Source organism: Morone saxatilis, unplaced genomic scaffold (assembly GCF_004916995.1).
Source record: "Morone saxatilis isolate NCDOM2014 unplaced genomic scaffold, NCSU_SB_2.0 Contig4, whole genome shotgun sequence".
Classification (NCBI taxonomy): Eukaryota; Metazoa; Chordata; class Actinopteri; family Moronidae; genus Morone; species Morone saxatilis.
Genome location: NW_023339984.1, coordinates 8,830,020 through 8,856,192, shown reverse-complemented (window position 1 = coordinate 8,856,192; position 26,173 = coordinate 8,830,020). Strand labels below are relative to the sequence as shown.

The following is a 26,173-nucleotide window of genomic DNA, read 5'->3' as shown; positions in this document are numbered from 1 at the left end:
ATACCTGGAATTAACCTGCATCTTAGGTGATTAGGTGAAATAGTTAGTGAAGGTGAAATCAGTTGAAACAGACACTGTGTTCACAAACATCTGCTGCTTATCTTGGCAGGTAAGAGAGCCCAAACATGTAATTTGCTTTACAGTGAACCAAACAGAACTCAGACAGCGTGTTTCGTGTGTACTTACGGGATGACAGTTGAGTAGGCGGCCCTTCAAAGACACATTTGCATAAACACTGCTCAAAGAATGTGGTCATATGTGGCCCAGATCACCTCCGAATGTGGTCTGAACAATCGGATCTAAGTGCATCCTCACTGCGACCCTGGTGCATTCATCTACTTAAGAGTTGTCCACTTGTGATCAGATAACCCAAGAACCACGTAACGCCAGGTGTACCCAGGGCCAAACATACTAGAATGAATAGCTATGGATGCAGTAAGGGGCCATAGAGAATGCCTACAGCGTGTACAGAGTGCAGAACGTTGTGCTATGCCCCTGAACAAGTACAATATTCCTCATTGTATTGTAGTAGAAATAAAAAGTAGCATTAAATGGAAGTACTTCAGTATTACGGTAAATGTAATGTTTCACCACTATCCATTTCTGGCTGAATAGTGTCTCATTTTATACATTTTTAGTCATTTGTGCATGGGTGATTGATGGGATGTCAATAGCTGTCTTCCAACTGTGAAGGTGGTCTCTGACAGTGTCATTTGCAGTCTTTTCTCAGTGCCCAGTGTTGTTGTGCACAACAAATTAATCAAATTTTAATGGCCAAGTGCAAACATGACAAAACATTCGCAAGGTGGTTTCACGTTGTCAAAACAAGGACATCCTGTTTGGGAGCGGAAACGTTTATTGATCATCCCTGATCAGTGTTAGTTTTCATAAGAAAAGATCAAACAAACACCGTCATTCAGCTGGTTTGAGATGGGAGCCAAGTGTGGAAACAGTGTAAATATATCAGTCTGGATGCCTAATAATACATGCATTAGCTCCTCCATAATGGAAGAGAAAACAAGTGTAAAATGACAGAGGACTCAGGTGCAGATGACAAAACTGGTTGTTGTCACACCTAATCCAGATACAGCCTTATGATAATTACCATTTGATTTGCTATTATTATTAATGTGGTGAGAATGGCTGTGAAATTATCATTTAGAATGGGCCTGTGATCTGAATACACATTGCGCTCGGAGTTGCTCCTCCAAGGCACTCAACTAACTCAATTTATTGTTATTAATGTTTACAAATTGTTGATGGCTTGCAAACACATTAGGCTGATGGGAAATTACATTTCACCCAGCTGTTCAAATATCAGTTTTTATTTACCAGCCACATTTTCCAATTAAACTGCAAAAATTGATTAGACCGATATAAAATAACCATCCCTTTTTATTTCATTAACAACGGCTACAGAACAAGGAGCCATTGAAGGATGCGCTCGATCTAAAGGAGGCCAATAATAACGCTGCTACATCATATGTCACCGGAGGCACAAAGGGTCTCTATTTCGCGATAACGCTGCTTTCTGCATCTTTCCTAATCAATCCTTAAGCAGAGGATCATTCCAACAGATAAGCAAGCCCATTATATCCTACCAAATCATTGATTTAACAGAGGGACCGTATATAAACAACTAAAAAAGCATTCACAGCCCAAACCATATTTCTAGTATTTGCTAAATAGGACAAATGATAATATACATAACTAATGTTGGTCACATTTCTTTAGCCTCTTTTCTGGGAATAACACCAACTCGATTTTGCATTTTGTTCCAAAGTTTTTCCAGTGATTGATGATGTTAGACCCATGAGATGATTGTACTTACAGTGCATTGTACATCACGAGCATGACGATATCTAAGGTATTGTTTTTTCATACTGCTCCAACCTGTGTGCATTATGCATGAGCTCAAAGGCTGCTAAAAATGTTCAATACTATAAAATCTAAACACTGCTTTGATGAATAGTCTCAAGTTCATATTATTTTGGAAGGGTTACTGTAACTTTAGTTTTAGTTAACACAGAAATAAAAAAACAAGCCAAATATTAATGTTGTTTGCTCATATTTCTTTCACATAAGCAAAGTCAATTTATCTTGTTTTTTCATACAAACCAGAGCAGCGTATATTAAAAAAAAGAACTTCTGGGCTGCAAAATGTATTTTAGTCCACACACTAGAGCCTCTCTCTGAACTTTTCTGCCTTTGGTGCACCACTATTACTCCAACTTATGATTATTACCTTGCAAATTCAATAATATAAAAATAGTGCACAGCCTTCCACTGGCCAAATATAATACATTTTCAATGCAATCACAGAAATATACAGTACCAATCATTAACTTCTCAAATGACAAAAACAGAAGCTTTCTTTATGTATAAGGCACAGAGGGAGAGGTGATGCAATTACGGGAAATAAAGGGCAGATTCAATGGCTGTGATTTTAATTTGACTGTATTGTCGTTTTAGTTGCATGCTCAATTAATTAGCCAGAGAAGGTTCATTTGAGGAATCACGGGTGATGATTTGATTTGTTAATTGGTTATGATTAACAACAGCAAGAATACCAAAACACAAAGCATGAACAATTCCCTGACCTGAATGACCCATGAGAGCATCAGATTATTTGGTTGGATGCGTTCGGTCAAATTGCTTGGTTTTGCTGCGCTTTATGAGCTGTACTGTAGTTATGTGTCATTTTGGGTTTTTTTGGTGGATATAGGTATATCCAGGTATATATATATAATATATATAATTATCCTCCTGAATGAAAATTATTTAGTACGGGAATATGCAGCCACATTAAGGGTGCTACAATACTCCAAAACACACGAGCATTTTGTTATCATGAAAACGTTCTCAAGAATATTCCTAAAACCTCACAAACCTTCCTTATTTTCATATTGTATGCTTTGTGTTCTGATACTTTCCCCTGAGTGACTCCTTTCTACTGACCTTAACCATGATACTTATGAGCAGACAGGGAACTGTGAGCAGAACAATGTTTTCTGTGAACGTTGCAGACCAAAGGGCGCCATTTTGAATGCCAACAGCACGCAGCACTTCCTTGAGCCGGAGTTCCTTCTCCAGCACCAGGCCTTTGATGGTCATGCACACAGTGTACATGAAGGCCAGCACCAGGAACATGGGGAGGATGCCACCAATACTCTGGATGAAACTGGTTGTAGAAGAAAGCAATCAAAAAGGTCAGGACTGCATGTCAACACACTATTACACTACTACACTATATGGACAAATTCGTCACTGATATGGAGGCTGGATAACAGTGGCAGATGGGTACTACTATGGATACTCAGTAAGAGGCTTTAAAGCAGATTGTATAGCCCTAAATTCCAGTATGTGCATACAAGTAACTTCTCTTCTTCAGATGCTACTCGGACTTAAGGCTTCTCCTGGCTGGCCAAACAACAGACAATCAGAGACTGTTGCGCCCACATCTTCACAGAGACCTGCTCCATCAACATCCCGGATCGAGCACTCGACAGGCAGACCATGTTCAGAGCAGACACAGCGCATGACGAGAGGAGGTGGACTCTGTGTTTACAGCAATGATGCTTGGTACTCAAACGCAGTCAAAGTGGATGGACACTGTTTTTTATTTGATGTGAAGATGAAACCATATGATTATAGCTATCTTTCTGCTGCTGTTTACATCCCACAAGATAAAAATTCCAAAGATGCACTGCAGAATCATTTTCTGGGTGTATACATATGTGTGAAATCTGAAATGACCCACTTCATTCTTTAATCCAATTCAGTATCCAACCAACTGTGGAATATGGTCACAATCTCCTCTTCTGTTCCTGTGTTATGGTGGTAAATAATGGCTAAACAATGTTTATAATGTTTTTCCAGGACGTTATCATTTAAAGGCAAAGCTGGCCTTTGACCGTGGATAATAAATGGCATCACATCATTGTTGTATCCCATTAAACATCTGTGTGAAGTTTTGCAACAACTATTGCATCAGTTCTTTGGTTATGGCCAAAAATGTGTTTCATGACCTTGACTTTTGACTACCAAATTCTAATCAGGTCCTCATTGAGTCTAAGAGGACGTTTGTGCCACGTTTTAAGAAATAACGAGAATGGGACAGACGGACGCATAACCAGATAAAATAATAAAAAGTGAATCAGCTTTTTACATTCATACTCTAATTTAAAAGTTGCCCTTTTACAGTCATACCCTCTACTTGCTCTGGTTAAGTACAAGGAAACTATTTTGCAGATACTAAAAATGTTATCGTGAGGGACAATCAAGACAATCAGACTCGTACTCATGCATTCAATGCCATTGGGGCGTTTTTTATTTTTATTCTGCGCTAACCTTCATAAACCTGGTGCATCAGCTCAATCAAGCCATTTAGTGCCGCACCTCATGCCAGAGATGATGTATGATTTGATGCTGTTACAACACAATAAGGTGATATTAAAACGGCTTCATAATGCCACCAAAATGCCATGTCAATATCTCCTCCTCTGCCAATATAACAAAGTGCTTTCTTTGCTTTATTAGACAGTGAAGGAGGCATATCAAATAGATTTGGACAAAGTATAGATTTCACATATCACTTATGCTTGCATTCCATAAATATCGGGGATATAATGCAAGCAAAGCACTGCTCAGCAAGGATGTAGAGATGAAACACAAAGTGAATGCGCTGTAAATTGGCAGAATGATGCTCTTCTTTCAAGTGATTTAACATAAACAATTGATCAAAGCACATTTTCATGAAAGTTATTTTTTTATAAAGGCCTTATTTTATCCATGCCAAGTGAGAGCAGTTCACGCAAACATCTACTTACCATAATTGCTAGGTAGCCCTGCATAAGTGCTTATTTCAAGAGGTGATTTTGAATCAGCAATTTGTTCGTTTTTTTCTTTTCAAACTGCTATAAGTTAATGTCTCTTAAAAAAGTTTTTTTTAACCCACAGCTTCCATGTCAGACGATAACTTGACATTGTACTAAGTTACCAGGGACAAGGCAAGTACAAGTTCATTCATTTTATGCTCGAGTCTATGCAAAATATTGCTTAGTACAGACACTTTTGTCAATAAATCAACTGATGATGAAAGTCTTGCAAACACAACAAAGAGATTAAATTAGTTCCACAGAGACCTTAGAGGAAGTTCAGTTATATGAGAACTTGAAGGAGAGAGAGACAGACTTGTTTTTCAGGACGCTTCCACTGCCCTCGTGGGATGGCTCACTTACAAACTAGGCCTTGAAAGCAGTAAGACAGGATTGGTTGACACAGAGTTTCTGAAAGTTCAGACCCAGAGCAAATAACACCAAAATCTGTTACAAGATTGCATAAATAAAATAGCCTCTTTGAACCTGGAAATTCAAAATTGAAGAGTCTGAAATCAATACACTTCAACAAATACCAGCTAACTCGTACATTAGCACCTTTTCTAGGGAGGCAAGCAGCCTCGAGTAGCAAATGCATCAAGTTGAATACTAATTCTGGTATTATCTGCTCCCGACTCTACCCTAACATCTCTGTAACAGCTGACAGCCTGTGTGAGTTAACTCCTTCTGTGACTTCTAGCACTGGAGGGGGAGAGATCAGTCATGCACACCGTGTCTGACACTGACAACCTTGCCACCAGATGCTCTTGAATTATACATTCGCTGATCGATCAAAGGTGCTTAAGTAATAGAACTCCAGGCGGGTCTGTGTTACGGGGCTCTAGTTACATTGGCAGCCTGACCTAAATTTAGGGAAGCTGGAAGACTGATTTCTCAGTAAATCAAGAGATAGTAGAGCACAGCCTCCCCAGAGGTTGGCGTACCATGCTAAAAAAAAAAAAAAAGAAGAAAAAAAAGCTTCCTGTCTCATTTTGAGCAAATATAACGTTGAGTTCCTTAGCTGGCTGGAAATGAGCAATTCATTGAAGCGAACAGACTTTATTCAATGTGGATTATCTCATTGCTGGTACAAATTATTGCTTTAGGAAATGTGGTTATGGCATAAAAAGAAGAATCCATATGTCGTGTGTTTATTTTTTGTTTTTTGTTTTGTAACAGCAAGATCACATCTATAAACCTAAGTATAATTCCTTCAACCAACAGTGAAGCAAAGTTTTGAGAATCAGCTAGGGTTTAAAGATTATTATACAATTTTAAAATTCAGATCTCAGCCATACATTTAAAGGAGGAGAAAAATTACAAAAACTGTTGATAGTGATGCACTGCTTCCATTAGTTCTTGCTGAATACTGTGTGAAGATTTCTATAAAATAGAAAGAGACTTGCAAAAGCCAAGAAGCATCATTTAATCTATATTTTTTCCTGCCTACTCTAAAAAAGTCAATTAAATGAAATTCTTTAACATGAAATAGGCTTCCAATTATTATTATTATTTCATGAGATAATAATGGCTCACTATAGAAGTACAGTATGTTCATAGTTATATCAAAGTGGGGTCAAAACCTGTGCATTATATTTGTCGGTTATATCTTATGTCAAACTGAGTGGAATTTGCAAGGTCCCTATGATGTTATATGTGATGAAACATTATTTATTAATTTACAAACAAGCCAGAGCCAATGTTTTAAGCAGGCATAAAATAAAATCTCATCTTTTAGAAGTGCTTTCAAACTAATTTATATTTTTGGAGAACAGCCAACAAACCTTTAAGAGCGAAACATTTTTATTTAACTAAGCGCTGATTACGTTTGAATGAATTCTTTGAATGTAATGTAATGTGGATTAAAGACATTTATGGAGTCATGTTTTATTTAGATCATAGTGGCAAGTTCTAAGTTTTCCAGGTTTTGGAAAAAGTTGTTTACATTGCCTCAAAATGAAAAAAAATAAATGAAAGCACTGAGATTAAATTGAATGTGACCTAAATGATTTATATGGTTTTATGCCAATTATTGCACACGTTTAGTCTGGTTTATTTTGATATGTTCAAAAACAACAACAACCATGTTTTGTTTTGAAGATGATTCCATTGCCAGTGTTCCTCCATAAAGCCTTCTGAAGCATGCACTTACTCGAATGTTTTACAGAAGTATTGTTTTTAACATATAGTCCAGACAAAATGGCTTGACACAAATGTCTACATATTGCATTTGTGATTCTGCTTGCAAAAGAAAAAAGAACCTATGTTTAAAAGTTTACATTACTTTACACATTACAAATGCACCACAACTTAATGTGGTTGGACGCTATGAATACTGCATGATCTGCCACTGGGCCTCCATCTGATGCTGTTAAATGCCAAGTCTTGAAAAGCGTCACACAGGATCAAATAAATGAATAAATAAACTCATTAATGCACAGCTCTCATTGCGCACTCCGCTTCAGCAGTAATCAACATGTTGATTGGCTACACACACTTTGCACTGTGACCATTTAGCATCCATCATGTATAAAATACAGCATCTGGACATACTGGTATCCAAATAATTTATTAGTCTTAGTAAAAATGAATCAAAATACAGCATATTACTGTACATGTCTTTGCTCCCAACCATTCTCTTATGTAAGCATGGATAAACAATATGAAAAACAATATGTGCTGGACTACACTACAGTGTATTATGAGCTACTGTAGATGGACAAAAGCATTTTCCTCTTACATCCCTGATTTGATTATTCCATAATCAATTTTAATCAATCAATATTATTACATCTACTGCAGGCCTGCGTTATGTATCACTGAAAGCGGCCTTAGATCTCACATCAAGCCCATGCGAATGTGAAAGACCTATTGACGGAGAGCACAGCCTCAGGAGCCAAACAAGAGATTCCTCTGATTCAGGAGCATGCGGTCGCTCAGAGGCCGCTGATAAAGGACCAGTTTATGTGCTATCAGGCCCTGCAAAGGGTCAAGCTTTATCCCACACCGTCATCTCAGGCCTGCGCACAATGTGAATACGAAGACAGTGGGAGCTAATAAAGTTTGCTTATCTGAAGTTCGAAATGCCAACGGGGTCAGCTGTGGTTGCAGAGGCCCAGATCGCTGGTAGTTTGTCAGGTGAGATACAGTCAAAAGCTGCGAGGAGGAAATGAGGAGCGCAAAAAAGGAAATGATTTGAAAAGGTAGGTCTGATGTAAGAAGTGTTGATGAGGGTTGGGGTCAGCGCAGATAATTCTGCTGTGTTAGTTGAAGTTTATCAGTGAAAGATAAAAAGGAAGTGATAGGTTTCTCACAGAAACTAGTCATGGCAACATTTTCCTGAGCTGCTGTCAGAAAATATATTGTAAATGTACATGATATAGCCTAAATTGTACACAAAAAATAATGAAATGACTGCAATTTAGTCTTATATTTAATATATATCGCATGTTATACTGCTACTGGAACCATGTATACTTTTTATGTGACCAACAGGGTATTTTCTATCCATTGATTGTACATACAACATTTTTGAATTCTAAACAGCACCTGAAGCATCTGAAAGTATCTTAATGATAATTAATCTTAATGACATCCTAAAGTCAGATTAGACCTTTTTCTACACTGAGCAACAGCTACAGCAAACTGCTAACATGTCCATCTGAATGCACAATGTTCTTTCCTTCCTCTTGGCTCACACTACACAGTTTGAGATGAAAATAATTACCACCAAGGTTCTTCCCCGCCATAGCTCTCTGTGTTGTAGTGCATCTTCCTTTGTGTGATTTCACTCTCAATTATTTATGAATGAAATAGCAGTTTTCAAGTGTTAATAATTTATAGAAATGCCCAAATGGCTAGGCAGGCGAAAGAGTAAATGGTGGAGGGACTGAGGGTATTGCAGTGTTTTATGGCTCCCATTTATCTTGTGTAATTATTAATCCTTTGTTTTAGGAAGATGAAACTTAAGCAACAGGGCCGGCATTAGAAAATAAGCTGTAACATGACTGTCTAATTTCAGATCACTATCACAACAATGAATCCTAAATGAGGGTGCAAGGAAACTAGGTGACATGCTGGAACCTCTAACAACACTGTGCATTACTACAACATGGAGGAATCTGGTGCCAAGCTTTGGTTGTTACTGTCCTGGAGAAAGGTACGGAATGGAAATGCAGAAAAAGTCAATAGCAGGGATGTCAGTTTTCTTCCATCTGCAGTGTGTCTACCCGCTAATGTATTAAGGGAATGATTTTGTAATTTAGCTAATTCAAAATGCCAAAATTCCTCTCAGATGAATATCTCCACTGGGCGCAATATTTAGTTCAACTTCACTCCAATTAGTACTTCTGAAACTATCCTGTTGCCTGGCATGCCAAATCAAGCGCACCCACTTAGGCAGTTAAAAAGAAATATGCAATATGTGTCTTAAAACCAGGTTTTTTAAAGTAGCAACAAAATAAAGCGCAAAGCAGTGAAGCTGCATTTCATCTTGATGCCACATTGTGAATATAAATCGGAGGAAGGAAATAAGCACAATCAATAGAAACCCTGGATGATACAAACAACATTAATAAAGCCATCACTTTGAATATGGCTCTCAAGGCACCAATGTCTTCATGTTTCATGTCTCCAAGACAAGCATGTGGTATAGAATAGGGCATTGTTATTCAAAACATGCATTCAACACTCCCATGCTTGTATATATTAGCAGCCCAAATGCATCTTCAATATGAAGTCATAATTTTCATGCTTCGTCCTACTTCTGCCTCTATAAATATGTTGATCCAAACACTCTCTGAAGGTTGCTTTACTGTAAATTCTCTGCTATCCAAAGCACATAATATTTTTAAATTAGATCCCTAATCTCTGGAACTGTGTTTTCCCACGGGGTGTAAATATTTTGTGTCTACTGATAGGGGCGTATTGTGTTGTTGGACTTAAATCTCCCTGGTAATTATCTTTTCTCTTGATGGCATCACTGGGCTTTTCCTTTATTAATGGAGATCATCATGTTGTGTGGATGCGAGTAATTTCCCATACTCTGAGGAAATCTTGGCTGTGGAAGATCAAGAGTAAAACCCCATCGTTTTCTGTCCCTAGGCGAATGGTCTAACATGATAGAAGCCAGTGCTATCAAGGGATATATACAGTACACAACACAGATGGAGTCCTGATGTCAATCTTTTCACATGATGGAGCTGTGTGAGACGTGGGGTATGGTACACTCACGAATGAAATGCCTCGAAAATACAAGGAAGGAAAGGACCCATGGTGGTTGCTTGAATAATTCAGCATCCATCAACTATTCAGGAATTTCCTGTGGTTTGACTAAAATCAATACTTTTAGCCCACTCTTGCACTTGTTGTCTTCATTCATTTCTTTTCTTTTTCTGACCCTCAATGAATGTTTAAATTTATCCTCCCGGATGTTACATTTGTTTTATTGACTTTTAACAGATTCGCTTTATTAGAGTAGTCCCTTCATCTGTGATCAATGATAGCATGAGGCACTAGCAGAAAAGCACCATGGATGTCAAAGAAAGTTAGACAAATAAGAGGGAGCATCTTGAAGCTACCACAGGGAAATCTGAAGGGCCTAAGTGACTGATAAACTGAAGACCATAACTCAACTATGTGGTGGCAGTGAGTGGCAACTCCCCAGAGTGAGCAGAATTTTATTGCTGTAATACCTTCTTCCTCTTCCACTAATCACACGGCTGACAGATAAAAGCTTTTGTACTTACGCGTCATCCACAAAGCAAGGGTATGGCATTTGCTGGGCAAAAACACCAAGGGGTTGGGTCTTTGACGTTTGCACTCGTATAATGCCATTGTCCATCATATCCTGCAGGTAGGCGAAGCCTCCCCATATATAGCGCAGGTCGTTAAAGGAGTTGTCCCGGGCCCCAGGAGACCATGACCTTATTAAAAGCAAGCACACCATGATCTGTCTTAGCAAAGGGCAAGTAAACTACAACCAGAATGGTCAGAAATACAGTCAGAGTATCATGACTGTTTTTAGGGGTTATGTTGTTTGAGAGAAAACTTTAAAAAACAAATAAAAGATCAGATATTTTTTAAACAGGAAGGACATTAAAACTCAGAATCACAGGGCTTAAAGAAATACTTTGAAGTTTTGGAAAGTTTCGGAAAGCTTTCTTGCCCAGAGTCAGAAGGAAAGATTAATACCACTCTCACGTCTTATTAGCTTATTTTATCTTAGCATAAATACTGGCTAGTGGAAACTGGAAGCAGGAGGGAAACAGCTAGCCTAGCACTGTCCAAAGGTTAGGTTAGTACTGGCCAGTGCTGGCTGGCGGATTTTTTTTTTACCGTTGGACAGAGCCAATCTTGAAGCAAGAGCAAGGACGCAGTTAGCTTAGCTTAGCATAAACACTGATAGCAGCTAGCCTAGCTGTGTCCAAAGCCTACCAACACCTCTAAAGCTCATTCATTAACACTGTTTAATTACCAATATTCATCTTTGAACAAGACCAGACTAGCTGTATTTGCAGTCTTTATGCCAAGCTAACCATCTCTTGGCTCTCACCTCATAATTAGCATACAGATATGAGAGTCGAATCAATCTCCTTTCGACGAGAAGCGAATAGGCAGTGTCATATTATTCCTTCAAACAAAAGCCATAAAATGTGTTACACAGGAAAAGCCAGTAAGAAAAGACAGTTCAGTAAATAAATGTAGTATTTTCATAGATATGGTCAGATATGATCCTTATTCGTATTCAAGGCTGAGCTGCGTCACATACCTCTCTTTCACTTTGCTGGTACGCTCTGCCTCATCGATGTCCATGCGGATTTTGTATTTTACGTAAGGAGGGGGGTGGCTGGAGTTTGGCTGGAGGTTTTCAAAGACGACTCCAGCCCAGTATGTATCATTCTTCAGAAGCTCCAGCGCTTTGCTCACCAGATGGCCTTCAGTGGGGGCTGCCTCGAACTTATTCAGGTCTAAACACTGTCAACAAACACAGAAGTATCACAAAAATGCATTCCTTTTCTATCATCTCTTTCTCAGCAAATCATTCCTGTTCTATATAAACCTTCAGTGTCCACAAAAGAGGGAATAAAACAAAGGCAGGCATGAACTCAATGGCAGAATGGCAGATGGATATTTAGCAAAAAGTGTCACTCAGCTATTGACTAAACCACACAGAGCCTAGTTCCAAATTATCTGGATCTGCAAGGGGGTGGGAAATGTTTTGGGCTTCAGACAAGCAAATGAGATACAGCCTCGCTAGCACTCCCCGTTCTGTAGCCTTGTCCCCTGTTCCATGAGACGATAATGAGCTAGCCATCCTGGGAGGCAGTCACACCTGACAGCTGTCCACACATCTCAGTGCCGCAATAGTTTTATCATTTCCCCCAAGGATTCTCTAGCTGTATTATATATCAAGCTATGGTGGGAAACAAAATATCACAAACACAGCATTGGTTCAGTACATACAAGTGAGGATGTCGCAGCGGTGGAATGGTTACATGAGCCCAAAGTTTGGACAAGTGCTGAGAGAAATATATGGAAGAAAATGCTCCTCATAAACTAGGTATAGGAGCTACATGTTAACAGCCACCCCGAAAGTCTACCGTATTTCTAGATGGCCTTTACAGATGTCTCTATTTCTCTGTCACTACAAGCTTACAAACCATGATGTTGGTTTGGATAGAGTAAGAATGCTTATGCATTTTGGGTGTTTTTTTGTTTTTTTTACCACTGGGCCAGCAGCTAGGGCTAAGCTGTCTGATGTAAACAATCTGATTCAGGCTCTGGACAGAGAAATTGGCACCACTGATAGCTTGCCAATCCTATCTTGGCCTAATTCAGAGGAACATCCAGGGCAACACACTGAGTTGTTTTGCTCATAGTAGCATCATGCTTGTGGAGATTATGTGGATGCTGCAGATAGTTAAGTGATTAACACTTGCAAACATATGATGAAGTTACTGCATGGCCTATGTGTGGCTGGTCAAGTGGCTGTGTGAGTGCATGCTGTGAGCTCTTTTAGAAGATACGACACATACCACACATCAATTTTCTCTGCTCATGTCAGAGAGACTTTGGTAGCTCATACACTCATCCTTAGAGAAATTACTCCAATGTCCCTAATGTTTAAGCAGAACAGTACTATACTGTAATGCAGTATTCTCAATTTGCAGCTATGTATATAGTTTTATATATCTGAGGGTTATGAAGATGATGAAATTGTACTGCTTTAGTCTTACTGCTGTCTTGAACGCCACTCATAATGACCTGTTATGCAGTTTACATGATTATTCCTATTCTTATCTATTTTTCATAAATACCACCATCAGTACCATGATCCTATTTAATTGTGGGGCAGCCATAAATGAAGCAGGGCAGCAGCAGTTTGTGGCTCTAATTTGGGCCTGTGCTATTAAAGGGATGCGGCTTGATTGTTTACGCTGGTGGTGGCACCATGGAGAGAAGCCATGCCAATTATAAAATGGCCACAGATTGTTGGGCATTGATCTTGAGTTACTAATTTGCTCACACAGATTATTATTTCAAGGATACAAATGACTCATTTGTGAACACATATTATCAAGGCGTTTATCGCTTCGATGTGCTGAATCTGTATCAGCACTGTGGACACTTGGTAGCTTGTTTTTTTCTCCATGTATCCTAAAGTAATCAGTTTGCTCTAAAGATGAATTGTGTTTGGTTATTCACCATGCAGATTGTGCTTGCAAAATCAGTAACCAAAAAGTAATTAAATCAGGCTAAATTATGTTATTCATCACATGAACAAGATGTTTGTCTTTAAGATAAGCTATGAAAAAGCAAACTTTCCTAATTTTCTATCCATCAGTAAAAGGGATTATCATGGTCGGTTTAATTTGTGTACTGTATAGCATTTTTTGTCTTATGGCTACTCCACCTGCTTACATTGCCTTATCAGTGCTGAAAGTATTCTGCCCTGGACTGAAAGAAAGCTCTCTATTTCCCTACATATGTATACACCCAGACAAGAGGACACCACAGTAAAGGATGTCTAATAACTGTCCCTATCCTGGTATCCATTTTGAGCAAAGTCAGAAAATAGATTGCATTTTGTTGGAATTTCATTGGCCATGTATGGCTAAACCCAAGGGCCCAAACTGACATCATACCCACCTGTGGATTGAAATTATATGTGTCCGTGTGAGTGTGGCAGGGGGGTGTGTGTGAGCTCTGTACATGTTTGATCACACAACACAGAGAAAGAAGGATTTTGCTGCAAACTGTGCCACAGATCAATATATCAATGTCAAGTGTGTGTGTGTGTGTGTGTGTGTGTGTGTTCCTACTTAGAGACTCCACTCTGTTTGATGCCTCTACAGATTCACTATAGCCAGGCCCATAACAATGTTTTTTTATGATTATCATGGAAGCAATGTAGTGACAGATCTTCCTGTGTATTTGACAGCTTGCTAAGTCAAGGGTATTAAACTTTAATGAGTAAAAGACCAAAGTCCCTTTTGCAGCTTGTTCTCCGAAAACACACAAAAGCTGAATGAGTGAGCAAGTTCCAAAAAAAAACAAAAAAACCTGTACATGTCATCTGGAAAAGTCTTCAGTTTGGTTTTAACAACAGCAGAGCACAGACACAGCAACAACAGAGCTAAGAAACAAAAAGCACTGTGCTGAACATGGACACATTGTGTCTTAGATGCGAAGCTCCCTGCATACATACTGAAGAACCACTGATGTTCTGCCATCGTGTCACAGTTGTGAACAGAAAGAGGAGTAAAGGAAAGCAATTGTGTCATGGATACAAGACTTGTGCCAGATCACTGCCTTAAGTCTGTAAATAAGGGTATATGTGGTAATTGAATAGCTGACACTGCAAATTGTTTAAATATCATGACAGAATGAAATTACCATTGACACTGTAAAAAACTCAATTGTAATCCACTGTAAATTCAATGTGTAAGATGCTGCTGCACTGGCTCGGCATGGCTAAAGTTACCTCATCTGGATCGGGTTTTGAACAAACCCACAATTCAGAAAAAACGTTGCTACATTAGAATTTATCAACTTATTTTTTACAAAAAGGCTTTTGTTTGAGCACTTTAAAGGTCATATAGCCCTTGTTTTAAACACCAACTCCAACCAACAAAACCACATGGGTAATATCAGGTGAACCAGATAAATAACACAGAAGGGAGAGGCTAAAAGAGAACAGTGGAGGGAGAGCAGAAAAACATCTATTCCCAATTTCCTCACCAGTGAGAATATATATATTTTTTTTTAAATCTTAAATGTCAGAGAATGTTTTTTATTTTTTTAAATCAAATCTCTCACTTTACTGAAGAGGTCAGAGAACCCTCAAGTGGGCTGGAAGTCAGGTTCATGAGGTGCTACGCATTTAATAAAAGCATGGATAAAAAAGAATTACATACACCAAGGAAGTTCGAGAGAAGCTTCAGGATTTGGCTAGTGTTGTTGTAAACGTTCCGCCAGTCGTAGGGCGGCATGTCGGGTGGACGATCCTCCGGAGGCCCATTGTAAAGGAAGTTGGCCAGCTGCTCGGCTGTCCACGCTGTGCTGCTGAGACGCTGGTTGAGGACAGCAGCAAACACTGGATTCGCCAGCAAAGCCTGATTTAGAAAGGCAAGAAGATGGTTTTAATTATAGTTACTCTGGTTGCAAGTGAGGGGTTTAGAACGAATGTGGCATGAATGCAATGGAATCTGACTGAGGACCAAAGCAGTTTAGATCGCAGGGTATTATTTTAGAAGAGAAAGCAAGGGAGGTCAGCTTTGTTCGTTGGTGGCTGTGACATTCATTCTTCTGCAGAATTAATTAGGAGTATTAAGATAGATGGCACTGTTGTACTTCAGACTCTGGGATACAACATTTACTATTCTCATGGCCAAAAAGTGCTTATGCGCAGCATACATTATGAATGTACAGTACCCCCCCACACACATAGCATATGCACATTTACATGGACATACATTAAGGAGCAGAGTGTGAAAATTAATGCAAATTTAAACACTGCCTGTACACACATGAAAAAAAATACAAGAGCATGAAACAGACATATAGGCAAATGCTGATTTCTGTCCCCTTCACTTTACAAGAACCATGTATGTCAAGCCTCTTTCCGGCATCTCAAGCCATGGATCAAGCTGCAACTGCTCTGATCAAGGTGAATACGAAGCAAATATAACCTTGCTCTTCAGTACCTAAGCCCTACATCTATACAACACACGGATATGCACATGTGAGAATGTTGTGTGAAATAAACAGTTCTGAGCTTCTCAAACAATACAGTGGCTCTTGCATAATAAGATCAGTTTACTCCCACTTGTTGGTTTAAATGCATTGCACTCTATTTAGCAGTATTTCCATGCTGCTGTGAAATTACCGCCTAAGTATTAATACAACGCTGTTCCTATAATGACAGTTTTACTTACTACATAAACTAAAATTAAACATAAGAGTGATTATATACCTGTCATGTACACAGAGGAACACTGAAAAGGAAACTAAATCCATTGAGATAATAAGTTATTTCAAACAGCCATTAAATACCATTTATAATTTTAGGAAAAAAAACATACCTACTGTTTCCAAACCAATCATTCTAGTAGATGAATATGCATGGTTCACATTTGAAAGTGGACTGTGTGGACTGAAGAAGAAAGGGCGCTGTATGTCAATCAAGAATATGGCCTCTAAAGTGCAAAAGTCTGAGTTGTGATTCAGATTTATTCTGGCCAGTGCAGTGGCATTTCAGTGTCAACACTTCTGATCATATTCTGCCTAACCTTAAAACAAAGTGTCAAATTAAGTAATCTCTATGCTGCATGTGACCTTTTAAAAAAAGATCTGCATCCATTTTAGTGGGTGCTACATTAAGGACATGACCCATCAAAAATGTATGTATTTTAAAGTCTGTGAGTCATTTAGGAATCACAGTAGTCACGCCGGCAAATTGACCGTAACTCTTAAGTCAGCTCACTATTTGAAATCTTCATCCAGGCTACGACTACATGTGGCATAATTTTCAGTGGTATTTGCACCAGAGAGTTACAGACATGCCATATAACCTTGTTGGTCATGTGTCAAATGAATTTGCTCATCATGAGCGGATCTGTCAGTTTCCAGAATATAAAAGTTATTTTATGCAGAGAGTATGGGTCCTGTTTATTTCATAGTTTTTAATTAAAGCATTGAGTTCAAGTTATAAACCCTCAGATTTTCATGAAATCAAACCCCATTTTTAATAAAATGTATTGTCGGCCATTTGATGTATTTACATTCACTAATTACCTCTCTGTATAGTATTATTATTGTTATTTTTAGTGGCGGAGTCCGCCACAAGAGATTCAGAGGAAACAAGGCATGTGCTTAACCAGTATAATTGTATGTTATTCGAATCGTATTGATAACAGCCTGACTCTTGTATTTAGTTACACCTAATGCAAATAGGGTGGTCTACTGCTGATGCTTCACATTAAAAGCACAAAATCAATCAATTTTCATCTAGACTGAGCCTACAAAACAAGACATTTTCACCACACTTGGGTAGTTAATCACTTTCATATGTGACAGGGAGTAATGGAACGAAGAATACCTGCCATAGTGAGCTACTAGATGAAATGCCACCTCCAACCTCTGAGAAAGGTAATTAACTTTATCGTGCTCTGGTGTTGTGTGGAAAACTACTACATGAACTACTTTCATGTGCAGCATGAAATCAGACTGCAGTTGTTCATGGTGTGACATGAACAAGGGTGGATTACTGACTGACTTCTTTATTAAAACAAAGTGAGTCTGTTTGGCTGTACAGTAAACAAATACTCCTGAACTTCTGTTCTATTTCTAAAGTATTAAACCGCACTTGCTGTTTCCAAGGTAACCACGAGTGTCGCCAAATAAACCAGGACTGAAAAAATAAGGATTACAACTTACAATGTGTAAACACTATGTAAAGAAATAGGCAATTACATCAAACATATTTTCACCCACTTTTATTTGTAAGCTGTTTCTGTACAGTATGTCCTTCTATGCATCTCTACACCGTACATCTTCTGTCTCAAATGTAGCTGTGGTGGTGATGGTAATTGGTCCATCACCGTAAAACGGGTCTGCGACCTTGAAGGACCTCTGAAGATGACAAACCTCCGATGCCACCAGTTTTGTAGCGAGAGGCAGAGGGAGAGAGAGAGAGAGAGCCGGGCTGGGAGAAAATGAAGACAAAGGAGGATTGCCGGCCCATTTGTGTAAAGGTTAGGGCTAGGGTAATGAATACCCTGGCTATATGGAGCTCCCAATGTCTGCTTCCCTCCAGCTGCCTATAAGCTCATTTGGAGTGACACCGGAGTAATGTCAGTGTCAAGGAAATACGGCAAGAGGCAAAGAGAGAGAGAAGGAGAGAGGGAGGGAGAGAAGTGGTGCCGAAGAGTCCATGTCCTCTACTTCTATAGATAATCCTTTCTGCCAGGATGAAAATTATCCTGCACTTATCCATAATTACTTTCCTCCCTCGGTTTCCATATCTAACACAAGGTGCAACAAATTGATATACACGACATGTATATTCTCACCTGCAGTATATATCAGGCCTCTTTTTTTTACTGATTTCTGCTAAAAAATACTAGGATTTTTATCAGATTATGTAGGTTTTTATGTCTCTATGCATTCATAAGCAATGATGGAAGTTGCGTGATAACAAGCGCAGATAGTAAAATGCAGTGAATTGGACAGAAAAAAAGTAAATCAGCTGCTGCTGATGTGCTAGAGTCTAATTAAAAAAGGGAAAAAAAACAGCCAGAAAAACAACTCACTAATTTCACATGTTCTGGTGAGCTTTGGAGTTTTGAAGTGTGTACTGCACAGGTAAATGTGAAATACAATCATACAAAAGCTGCTTTTTGAGACTATCTAGCTGAAGCCAAAAGTACTGCAGGTGAAATCTCACTGTACATAACAAGTTTACAAGGTAACTTCTTAAGATTTCTGTAAAAATAAACATGTTCAGTATTAAAACTTGTTACTTGTCAGTTGAGAAACTAGATTTTTTTTCAGAAAACCTAATAATCACATTTTGTAATAGTGCTTCTTAGAGTCTTACCCGTATTGAATTGACTTGAGGGCTATTTTGAAGGAAATCCCAGACACGTGGCCCGAGTTCATCCCACGAATCAGCGAGCTCTCTGAGCATAGCCAAGGCGTTGAATGTGCTATTTGCCTGAAACAAAAACAACAAAAGCAATATTATTTTACAATAAAGTTAACTCACCTTTCCCTGACTGAAAGCATACCCACTGAGTCTATTCTATTTGCTCTGAGCCAATCCACACATGAAAGTACTCCACATCTGAACATTTAAACTAATCCCTAGAGGAACTCATCACATTGTAACGCTGCAACCCCCCATGGTGACGAATGTAAATGGGGTTATTTACCCCTGAACATTGACTTGTAAACAATCTGAATGTCTGGTGTGAAAGGGGCCTTCTGCACCAGCACCGGGCCACTTGCTGTGAACTCATTACGAATTCTCAATGCAAAACCCTCACCGCCTGCCTGTTGTTTATTTTGCTTATGCAGTTATCAAAACAATGCTAATATCTTGGAGGAATGTCATGTCATGAAAATGCATTACATTCACTAGGTCCCATGAACAGACCACCTGACTAACTATTGCACTGTTTTTATTTTCTTAACTTAACTACTTACTTTGTGTGACATTCATTGTTTTTTTATTCTTCCACTGGAGGCTTCTTCACAGTTACTGATACTTGTAATTGTTCTGATCCTGCATACAGGATATTCAAATGTATTCACAAACAAATGGAAAACAATGTTTTCAGCTTTCACTAAAATTGCTCATACCATACACCGATGTGAGCAAAATATTCAGCTACTTTTCAAGGGCATGAGAAGTCAGCATGCATGTAAATATGTTATATTTTTCTCTAGACTTACCTCTTTCACCATGAGGCGAGCAGCGGGTGTATCAGGTGTGTAGAGGACTTTCCCTTGCAATAACGGCTTGAAGGTGCTCCAAATGTAGCGCAGACCAGGTGTGCCCTCCAGGGTGTCGACAAGAGTCTGACAAAAATCATCTATAGCAGGGAAGAGGAGAGGAGAGAAGACAGGGAAAGTCAAGGCAAGACCAAGAAATTTCCGATGCTCTTTCACGGGACAGGAGGAAAAAGGGGAAATAAGCTGTTAGATCTGCATGAAATCAGAGATTTTGCAGCACCCAAGAAGCAAAAATTATAAATATTATACATTAGCTTGAAATTTATATGTGGCTACCATGGCAACCCATCTCAACCCAGAGTGAGCAAATATGAACATTAGTATGAGTTTCATACAATCAATAAACCTACATCTTGACCATTTAATTTCACATTTATAACTAAACCAGACATATCTTCAAAAATAATAAAGTAGACCTCTGTCGTCAAACACATATCATATTACTAATATGGCATGTTAAATTATATTTATATTTAAACATTTTTATACATCAAGGTTGGCATATTTCCCCTATGAAACAAGAGTTGAGAAAAGCACATTTATCACAAGCAGAAATAAGAAAATCAGACACGTGTATCCATTAACTGACAAATGAAAAAAAAACATCACATATACTGGTGCATAAAAAATAGAAGTAATGCTGAGGTAATACACTGTAACACATATAGTGCTGGTAAAATGCAAGAAAAGAACCAAACAACCTCGAGTTTACACCATAGGGACAGTATTGACGCAATCACTGCCCTTCAGAACAGATAGCTATTACTTCTAAAGGCTGCTACTAATGAATCCTTTTTGTAGAGTCTTGATTAAGGATACTTGTTCGATTTTCTGACCCCATCAAAAGTGATAAGTGTTACAATGTTGTTCCTTTGTGCAATGATCACTTCCCAACAGTTTCACAAGTACTTTGAACCAACAGGACTGAAAGCAGCTCCGGGTACAACGTTTAGGAGCTGAATTGTGTTTAAGTGTTTATATAGTTTATTGCAGCATATTGTTAGGCGAGCCATGTAATTGCTAGTTTTTATATGATTAATGTTAGAGGACTTACAAACTGACAATGACTTTGGAGCACGATGACTTCAGACATTACATCTTATCTTTTTTCCTGCTTAAAACATTACGGTACTCATAAGTACTGCAAGCCTCTGTGAATGCTTGGTCTGCTTTTACTGCTGCACTCCATTTTATATTTTCTTTTATTTCTATAAGTTATTTTTGTCCCCTGGGTGCTCTGGGTTTTTATTGTTTGCTTTCTATTTGTATATTCTTTTGCCTATATGTTATTATTCCCTTTTAAGTGCTTTGGAATTTGTTAAGAGTAATATCAATAAAGTGAGGGGCGAAACTGGGGCTCTAAAGAATCTGAGAGATACTGCCACTGAACTCAAAACAACCTTAGGTTGCATCCTGGCTCTTAGATTAAGAAACCTTTGGGTTTATAGAGTCATAACAGCATCCATTCAAAACTGAAACCTGAAAGGACATATTTGAACGATTGTCATAGAATTGTTGATAGGTAAAGGTATTTTTTTCCTTACAGTTTATTGTTGATAAGCAAGCATATATCTAATTATATCTGTTAAAAACACACCATTGCTGCTCATTTTTCCTGAGACTGTCCAACCAGGTTTTATAAAATGAAAAGCTCTCCTAAAGTGGATATCGGGTCAGTTACTGGCAAAGTACTTTATTATGCATCAGCGTTCAAAGAGTTGCAAAGTGGAGGTATTTACAAAAAGTTATTAAAAGTTGTTATTACTTTAATACACAGGTAGAGGAAAACACAAGCCAAGAGTTCAGACCTGAGTACATAAGGAAAAAGCTTCTGTGGAGCAGAGCAAAGAAAGTCAATATGCTCAGCAGCAGTCCAATCATTACTAATTTAACTTATCTGCCAACGTGAATATTGCCAGGTTGGGAGAGTGCTGAATAGGTTACATGAGGATCTGCACTGCAATGAATGGAGCCTGAAGTAGAAAGAAAGATTGCACTTGGATGGTGCCTGCCTTGCTCTGACTGAAAATATCTGATTCTTGCAGTGTGGTAGTTAATCAGACAATTGATCAATTCACTGTGTCGTCTGCCAGTCAGTATGACCGTCTGCCTTTTTGATCTGTAACCAACCGTCCTTTTTGTTCAGACACCTGTCATTACATCAGTGCTTTTTCCAGTCCTTTTTCATTTTTCCCCTGTCAAGACCACAACCTCAATCCTCCACTTCTTCTCATCTCACCAGGGCAACCGTTTCCGCCATCAGGGAGATTTTAGCGGCCATTTTCAGTGCAATTAAATGTTAGCCTTTCTGCCTCCTGGCCATCTTTCTCAGGTGCTCCTGGGAGGTCTGTGCGCAGGCAGCTAATGGCCACCCCTTAGTCTGAGTCTGGCCAGCTGTTCCCTCCACAGACTGCACAGATGCCACTTCTTGCAATCATAACACTTGAAAGACAGGAAATGTGTGTGACAGACAGCTCAGTAGCTCTCTGCTGTTTGGTGTCTCTTAGAAAGAGACTCCAACTTTTAAGATTTTTGGTATTTCAGAAATAGGAACTGTTAATAAAATAATTTTATATTGTGCTTGTCAATAACAGTACGAAGAAAGAGCTTAGGTTTCCAAAATGGACTGAATGGATGCATTGAACCAAAAAAGACAGATCACCTTAATGCAGTAGTTCTAAATCTGCAGGTCTGGGCCCACGATGGGGTGTCACAAAATGATTAAAGAGCCTAGAAGATGAATATACGTCTGTGACACAAAATTATGTTTATCTTTTACAGGCTCGTTTTCACTTTCTTCCCAGTGAAATAAACAACACTGTCACCTCTTTAGGCCTCTAAAAAGGTACCCTGAGGAGGTAACAGTGGCAGTAACGTGCAAGCAAGCAGCATCAAAAAAGGCAGCAAAAAAGAAGACTGCTAGCTAGCAAATATGGATGTAAAAAATGCAGGATTTAAAGTGTTAAAAGAAAGTGGCTTTGCAAGACCCCATGGACACACACAAAGGGATGTAGAAATTTAAGGTGGCGTCACAAGTCGACAAGTAGCGCGTGCAGTCAAGCACACTGCATATACCACTGTATTTCCTGTATGTTATTACCTGTCGCATGCTAAGGTAGCATACAGTATGTTACCTTATTTCATAAAAATGTTCTGATTATGAAAGTGATTATGAGAATGAGAAGCAGCATGCTTGGGCCAATCACAAGACACAAAGAATACAGAATCTAGTCAACAATGGAGCATGGATATAGATGGCAGTGACAAATCTATAACACTTTTAGCAATAGGTATCTTTGTATCGTGGGAAAGATATATCCGTTTTTGATATTTTGTGTGCTAAAGGAAGCATCAGATTACAGAGGTTACACTCTCACGAGCTGTGAGCTGTGCAGTTCTTTTTGACAACAGATCTGTACTTTATTACAAAACGGCAGTATGAAAGAACAAGAGAATCTGTTCTTTACACCAGTTTTAGCCACAGTCAAATAATTGCTTGGAGCCTCAAGTCAGCCCCTCAACTTACCTGGCAAATTTAATCAATTGGAGTTGCACCCTGGAGATGGGCTCAATTCAGCACTACAGTGAGACCATGCCGTCGCCACACTGCAAATGCTGTTGCTACACACACACACACACTGTCTCGCACGTGCAATCACATGTACAGACATGCACGTGCGAACACACACGGAAAAGGATATTACTCTAGATTCACATGACTCATATTTCAGGCATTTCTTGCAATGCACAATCAGAGTACACATACAGACAAACACACACACATACAGTGCACATGTACACCTAATATGACATGCCAGTCTAAAGTGAACTAACCCATGCATCAATAAAGCAGCACTTATTTCCTACAAGCAGTACAAATCAAGTGCTGTCTTGCAGCATTCTAACAGAAAGTCCAATAAGCGTGAATAAATGTCATTGAAGTCGCTCTTTCATAAAAGCCGCTTTGACATTCAGTAGTAAAAGATGAGCCTCTCTTACTCCCAACAACTGCCTCGATAGGCCAGTATTCTGCCTTCAGTATATATTAAAGGGATGTGCTTAAAACTAGAAATAAAGGGTACCAATTACTAATGATTCAAAGAGACACCCATGGGCAAATACTCAGAGGATGACAGTGTGAGTCTCGAGATGATTAGGAAATGTTATAAGCAATGTCAGAGAAAAATCACACCAGTGAAAATAGGACAATGCTAAATGAAAGAGGGGAAAGTTATTTTGACAACATTAGATACGTTAATTTGAAAGGTTGATCTTTGCCGTCGGTACAAAATACCCGCTACGATATTAGGTCAAGTCAAATCACCGGGTTTATATTCCATAGTGCTCTCACTGTTTTGACTATTTCTGTTTGCAGAGAAAAAGGGAGTAAACCCATTCAAAAACTAGTAAGTAATGTCAAGTGTAACAGCAAAGAAAACAACCTCTAAAATGAGACATATGTATAAGAGCCTCCAAAAACAACAAGCAAATGTATCCAACAAATATGTTAATGTATTAACGTACGTAATGTATAATGTATGTGACATTGCAGAGCCATTTAATCACTGTTACCCATGTTAATCTACTGGGCAATTTTAAAAAATTGTAAAAATTTCAAATTATTGTTTACTGTCTAGAAGAACTGTTACCACCCCAACTATTCTGCATAGTGACTCGGAAGTTTTCCTTTGCTGTTAACCATTAATTGGGAACAGAACGTCCCTGAGCCGTTAACCAAACCTTAGTGTTGGCCTTTATTATTGCTGTTCTGCTATTCCTTTGAGTGTACTTTTACACTTACAAAAGAATTGTAATTGGCCATTATGCAGACGAACTGCACAATCCAGATTAATTTAACTGTATATAGACCAACACAATGAAATGCCATGGCAAATGCAAAACAGCCATTAGCATGCTAACAGAGACGTTAGTGCTTATTTTGAAAGGATGATACAATGTTTTTGCTGATTTGCGCTGGCACTAGCATGCAATTCCACTTTACAGTGTAACTTTATTCCAAGGGAATAGGGACTTCTTATTAAAATCTAATTTTGTGCAGTAGTCTCCAAAGAACAGGCATTTAATGAAACAGGAATGCATGGTCTCTAATGAGAACGAGGCTGCAAGAAATTTCCAGAAGATCTAATTCTCAAGGATTTTATGGAACAAATATATGAAGTAATTTTCCCTACCATGTCTACAATTGCTGTCCTTCTTTTATTTCATTATTATTATTTTTTTTAATACCGATTGATGATAACAATGATTTCTTTGTACAGCAAAGAAAGGCCTATGTGCATATAATCTTTTTGGAAAAAAAATATGATTTCTTTTCTTTTTATTTCTGTCTGGTTATATATTTCTCAAATATCAATTATGTACATCACACTAACAGTACAGTATAGTCTCAACATGTATTGCACAATCCTTCCATATATTTAAATGCATGGAAAATGGTTTCCTTTCCTCTCTACTCCTTCCAGTCAAGAAAATGAGGCAGACCAAACCTTTATTCTAACAATCTATTATTATGTTTGCAGAAATAGAGCACAAAACTTTACTTGGGAATTAGTTGTGCTGTTAAAACAAATACTTATCCCCATGTGGAAAAAGTTAATATCCCTTAAATGACTAAAAATAGAATCAGGTGCACTTTAACAGGTGCAATGATAAAAAGTTTGTTAGTCTTAGAGGGTCCACCCATGCATCAAAACCAGACACATGGTCAGGACTAAACATTCAGGTGTGTGATAATCTATAATGACTTTTTTTCCTTGGGGATACTCAAGTTCCACAGATTAAAATAAAAAACAAGTATTCTACAAATACTGATAATGTCAGACTGCTGCCAGTCTGTTTAGAGGAGGTCATCTTCACAATGTTAACCCAATGAAAATCCAGAGTAACATTAAATTATGTACAGGCATCTTTTTCTACTGTTACTTTCAAAGTACATGAGTCAACTGTAACTCAAATTGGTAGCTCAGGGAGGTTTTCCAGACAACACTGGGGTAAACAACAACCTTACTATAACATCATATGCTGGATCATGTCAGGTGTTTGATAAAACAAAACAATGCCTTTGAAAAGATCAGCCTTAATCATTGGTGAAGCATCATACAGTAGTTTGGGGATGTCTTATTTCCTCAACAGGCCTCAGGACACTGTGAGTTTTTTGTTTTGTTTTGTTTCTTAGCTCATGAAACTTCTCACTCACTCAGCGCACTCTGACACCAGTAGAAACTGAATTTGAATTATTTAGAACTGAATCTGAATTG

General features: G+C 38.5%; 1 protein-coding gene across 1 annotated transcript in view; it reads right to left on the bottom strand.

Annotated features, from left to right (window-relative positions):
* Nucleotides 1-26,173, bottom strand: part of LOC118337755 (phospholipid-transporting ATPase ABCA1-like) — a 177,729-nt gene that overhangs the window by 130,882 nt on the left and 20,674 nt on the right. The window contains exons 10-15 of the mRNA XM_035674855.1: nucleotides 19,836-19,975; nucleotides 18,979-19,095; nucleotides 15,296-15,493; nucleotides 11,647-11,852; nucleotides 10,625-10,801; nucleotides 2,959-3,181 (exon numbers count right to left, since the gene is read on the bottom strand). Of these exons, the coding sequence (XP_035530748.1) occupies nucleotides 2,959-3,181; nucleotides 10,625-10,801; nucleotides 11,647-11,852; nucleotides 15,296-15,493; nucleotides 18,979-19,095; nucleotides 19,836-19,975 (1,061 nt within the window). The remainder of the gene's footprint in view (nucleotides 1-2,958; nucleotides 3,182-10,624; nucleotides 10,802-11,646; nucleotides 11,853-15,295; nucleotides 15,494-18,978; nucleotides 19,096-19,835; nucleotides 19,976-26,173) is intronic.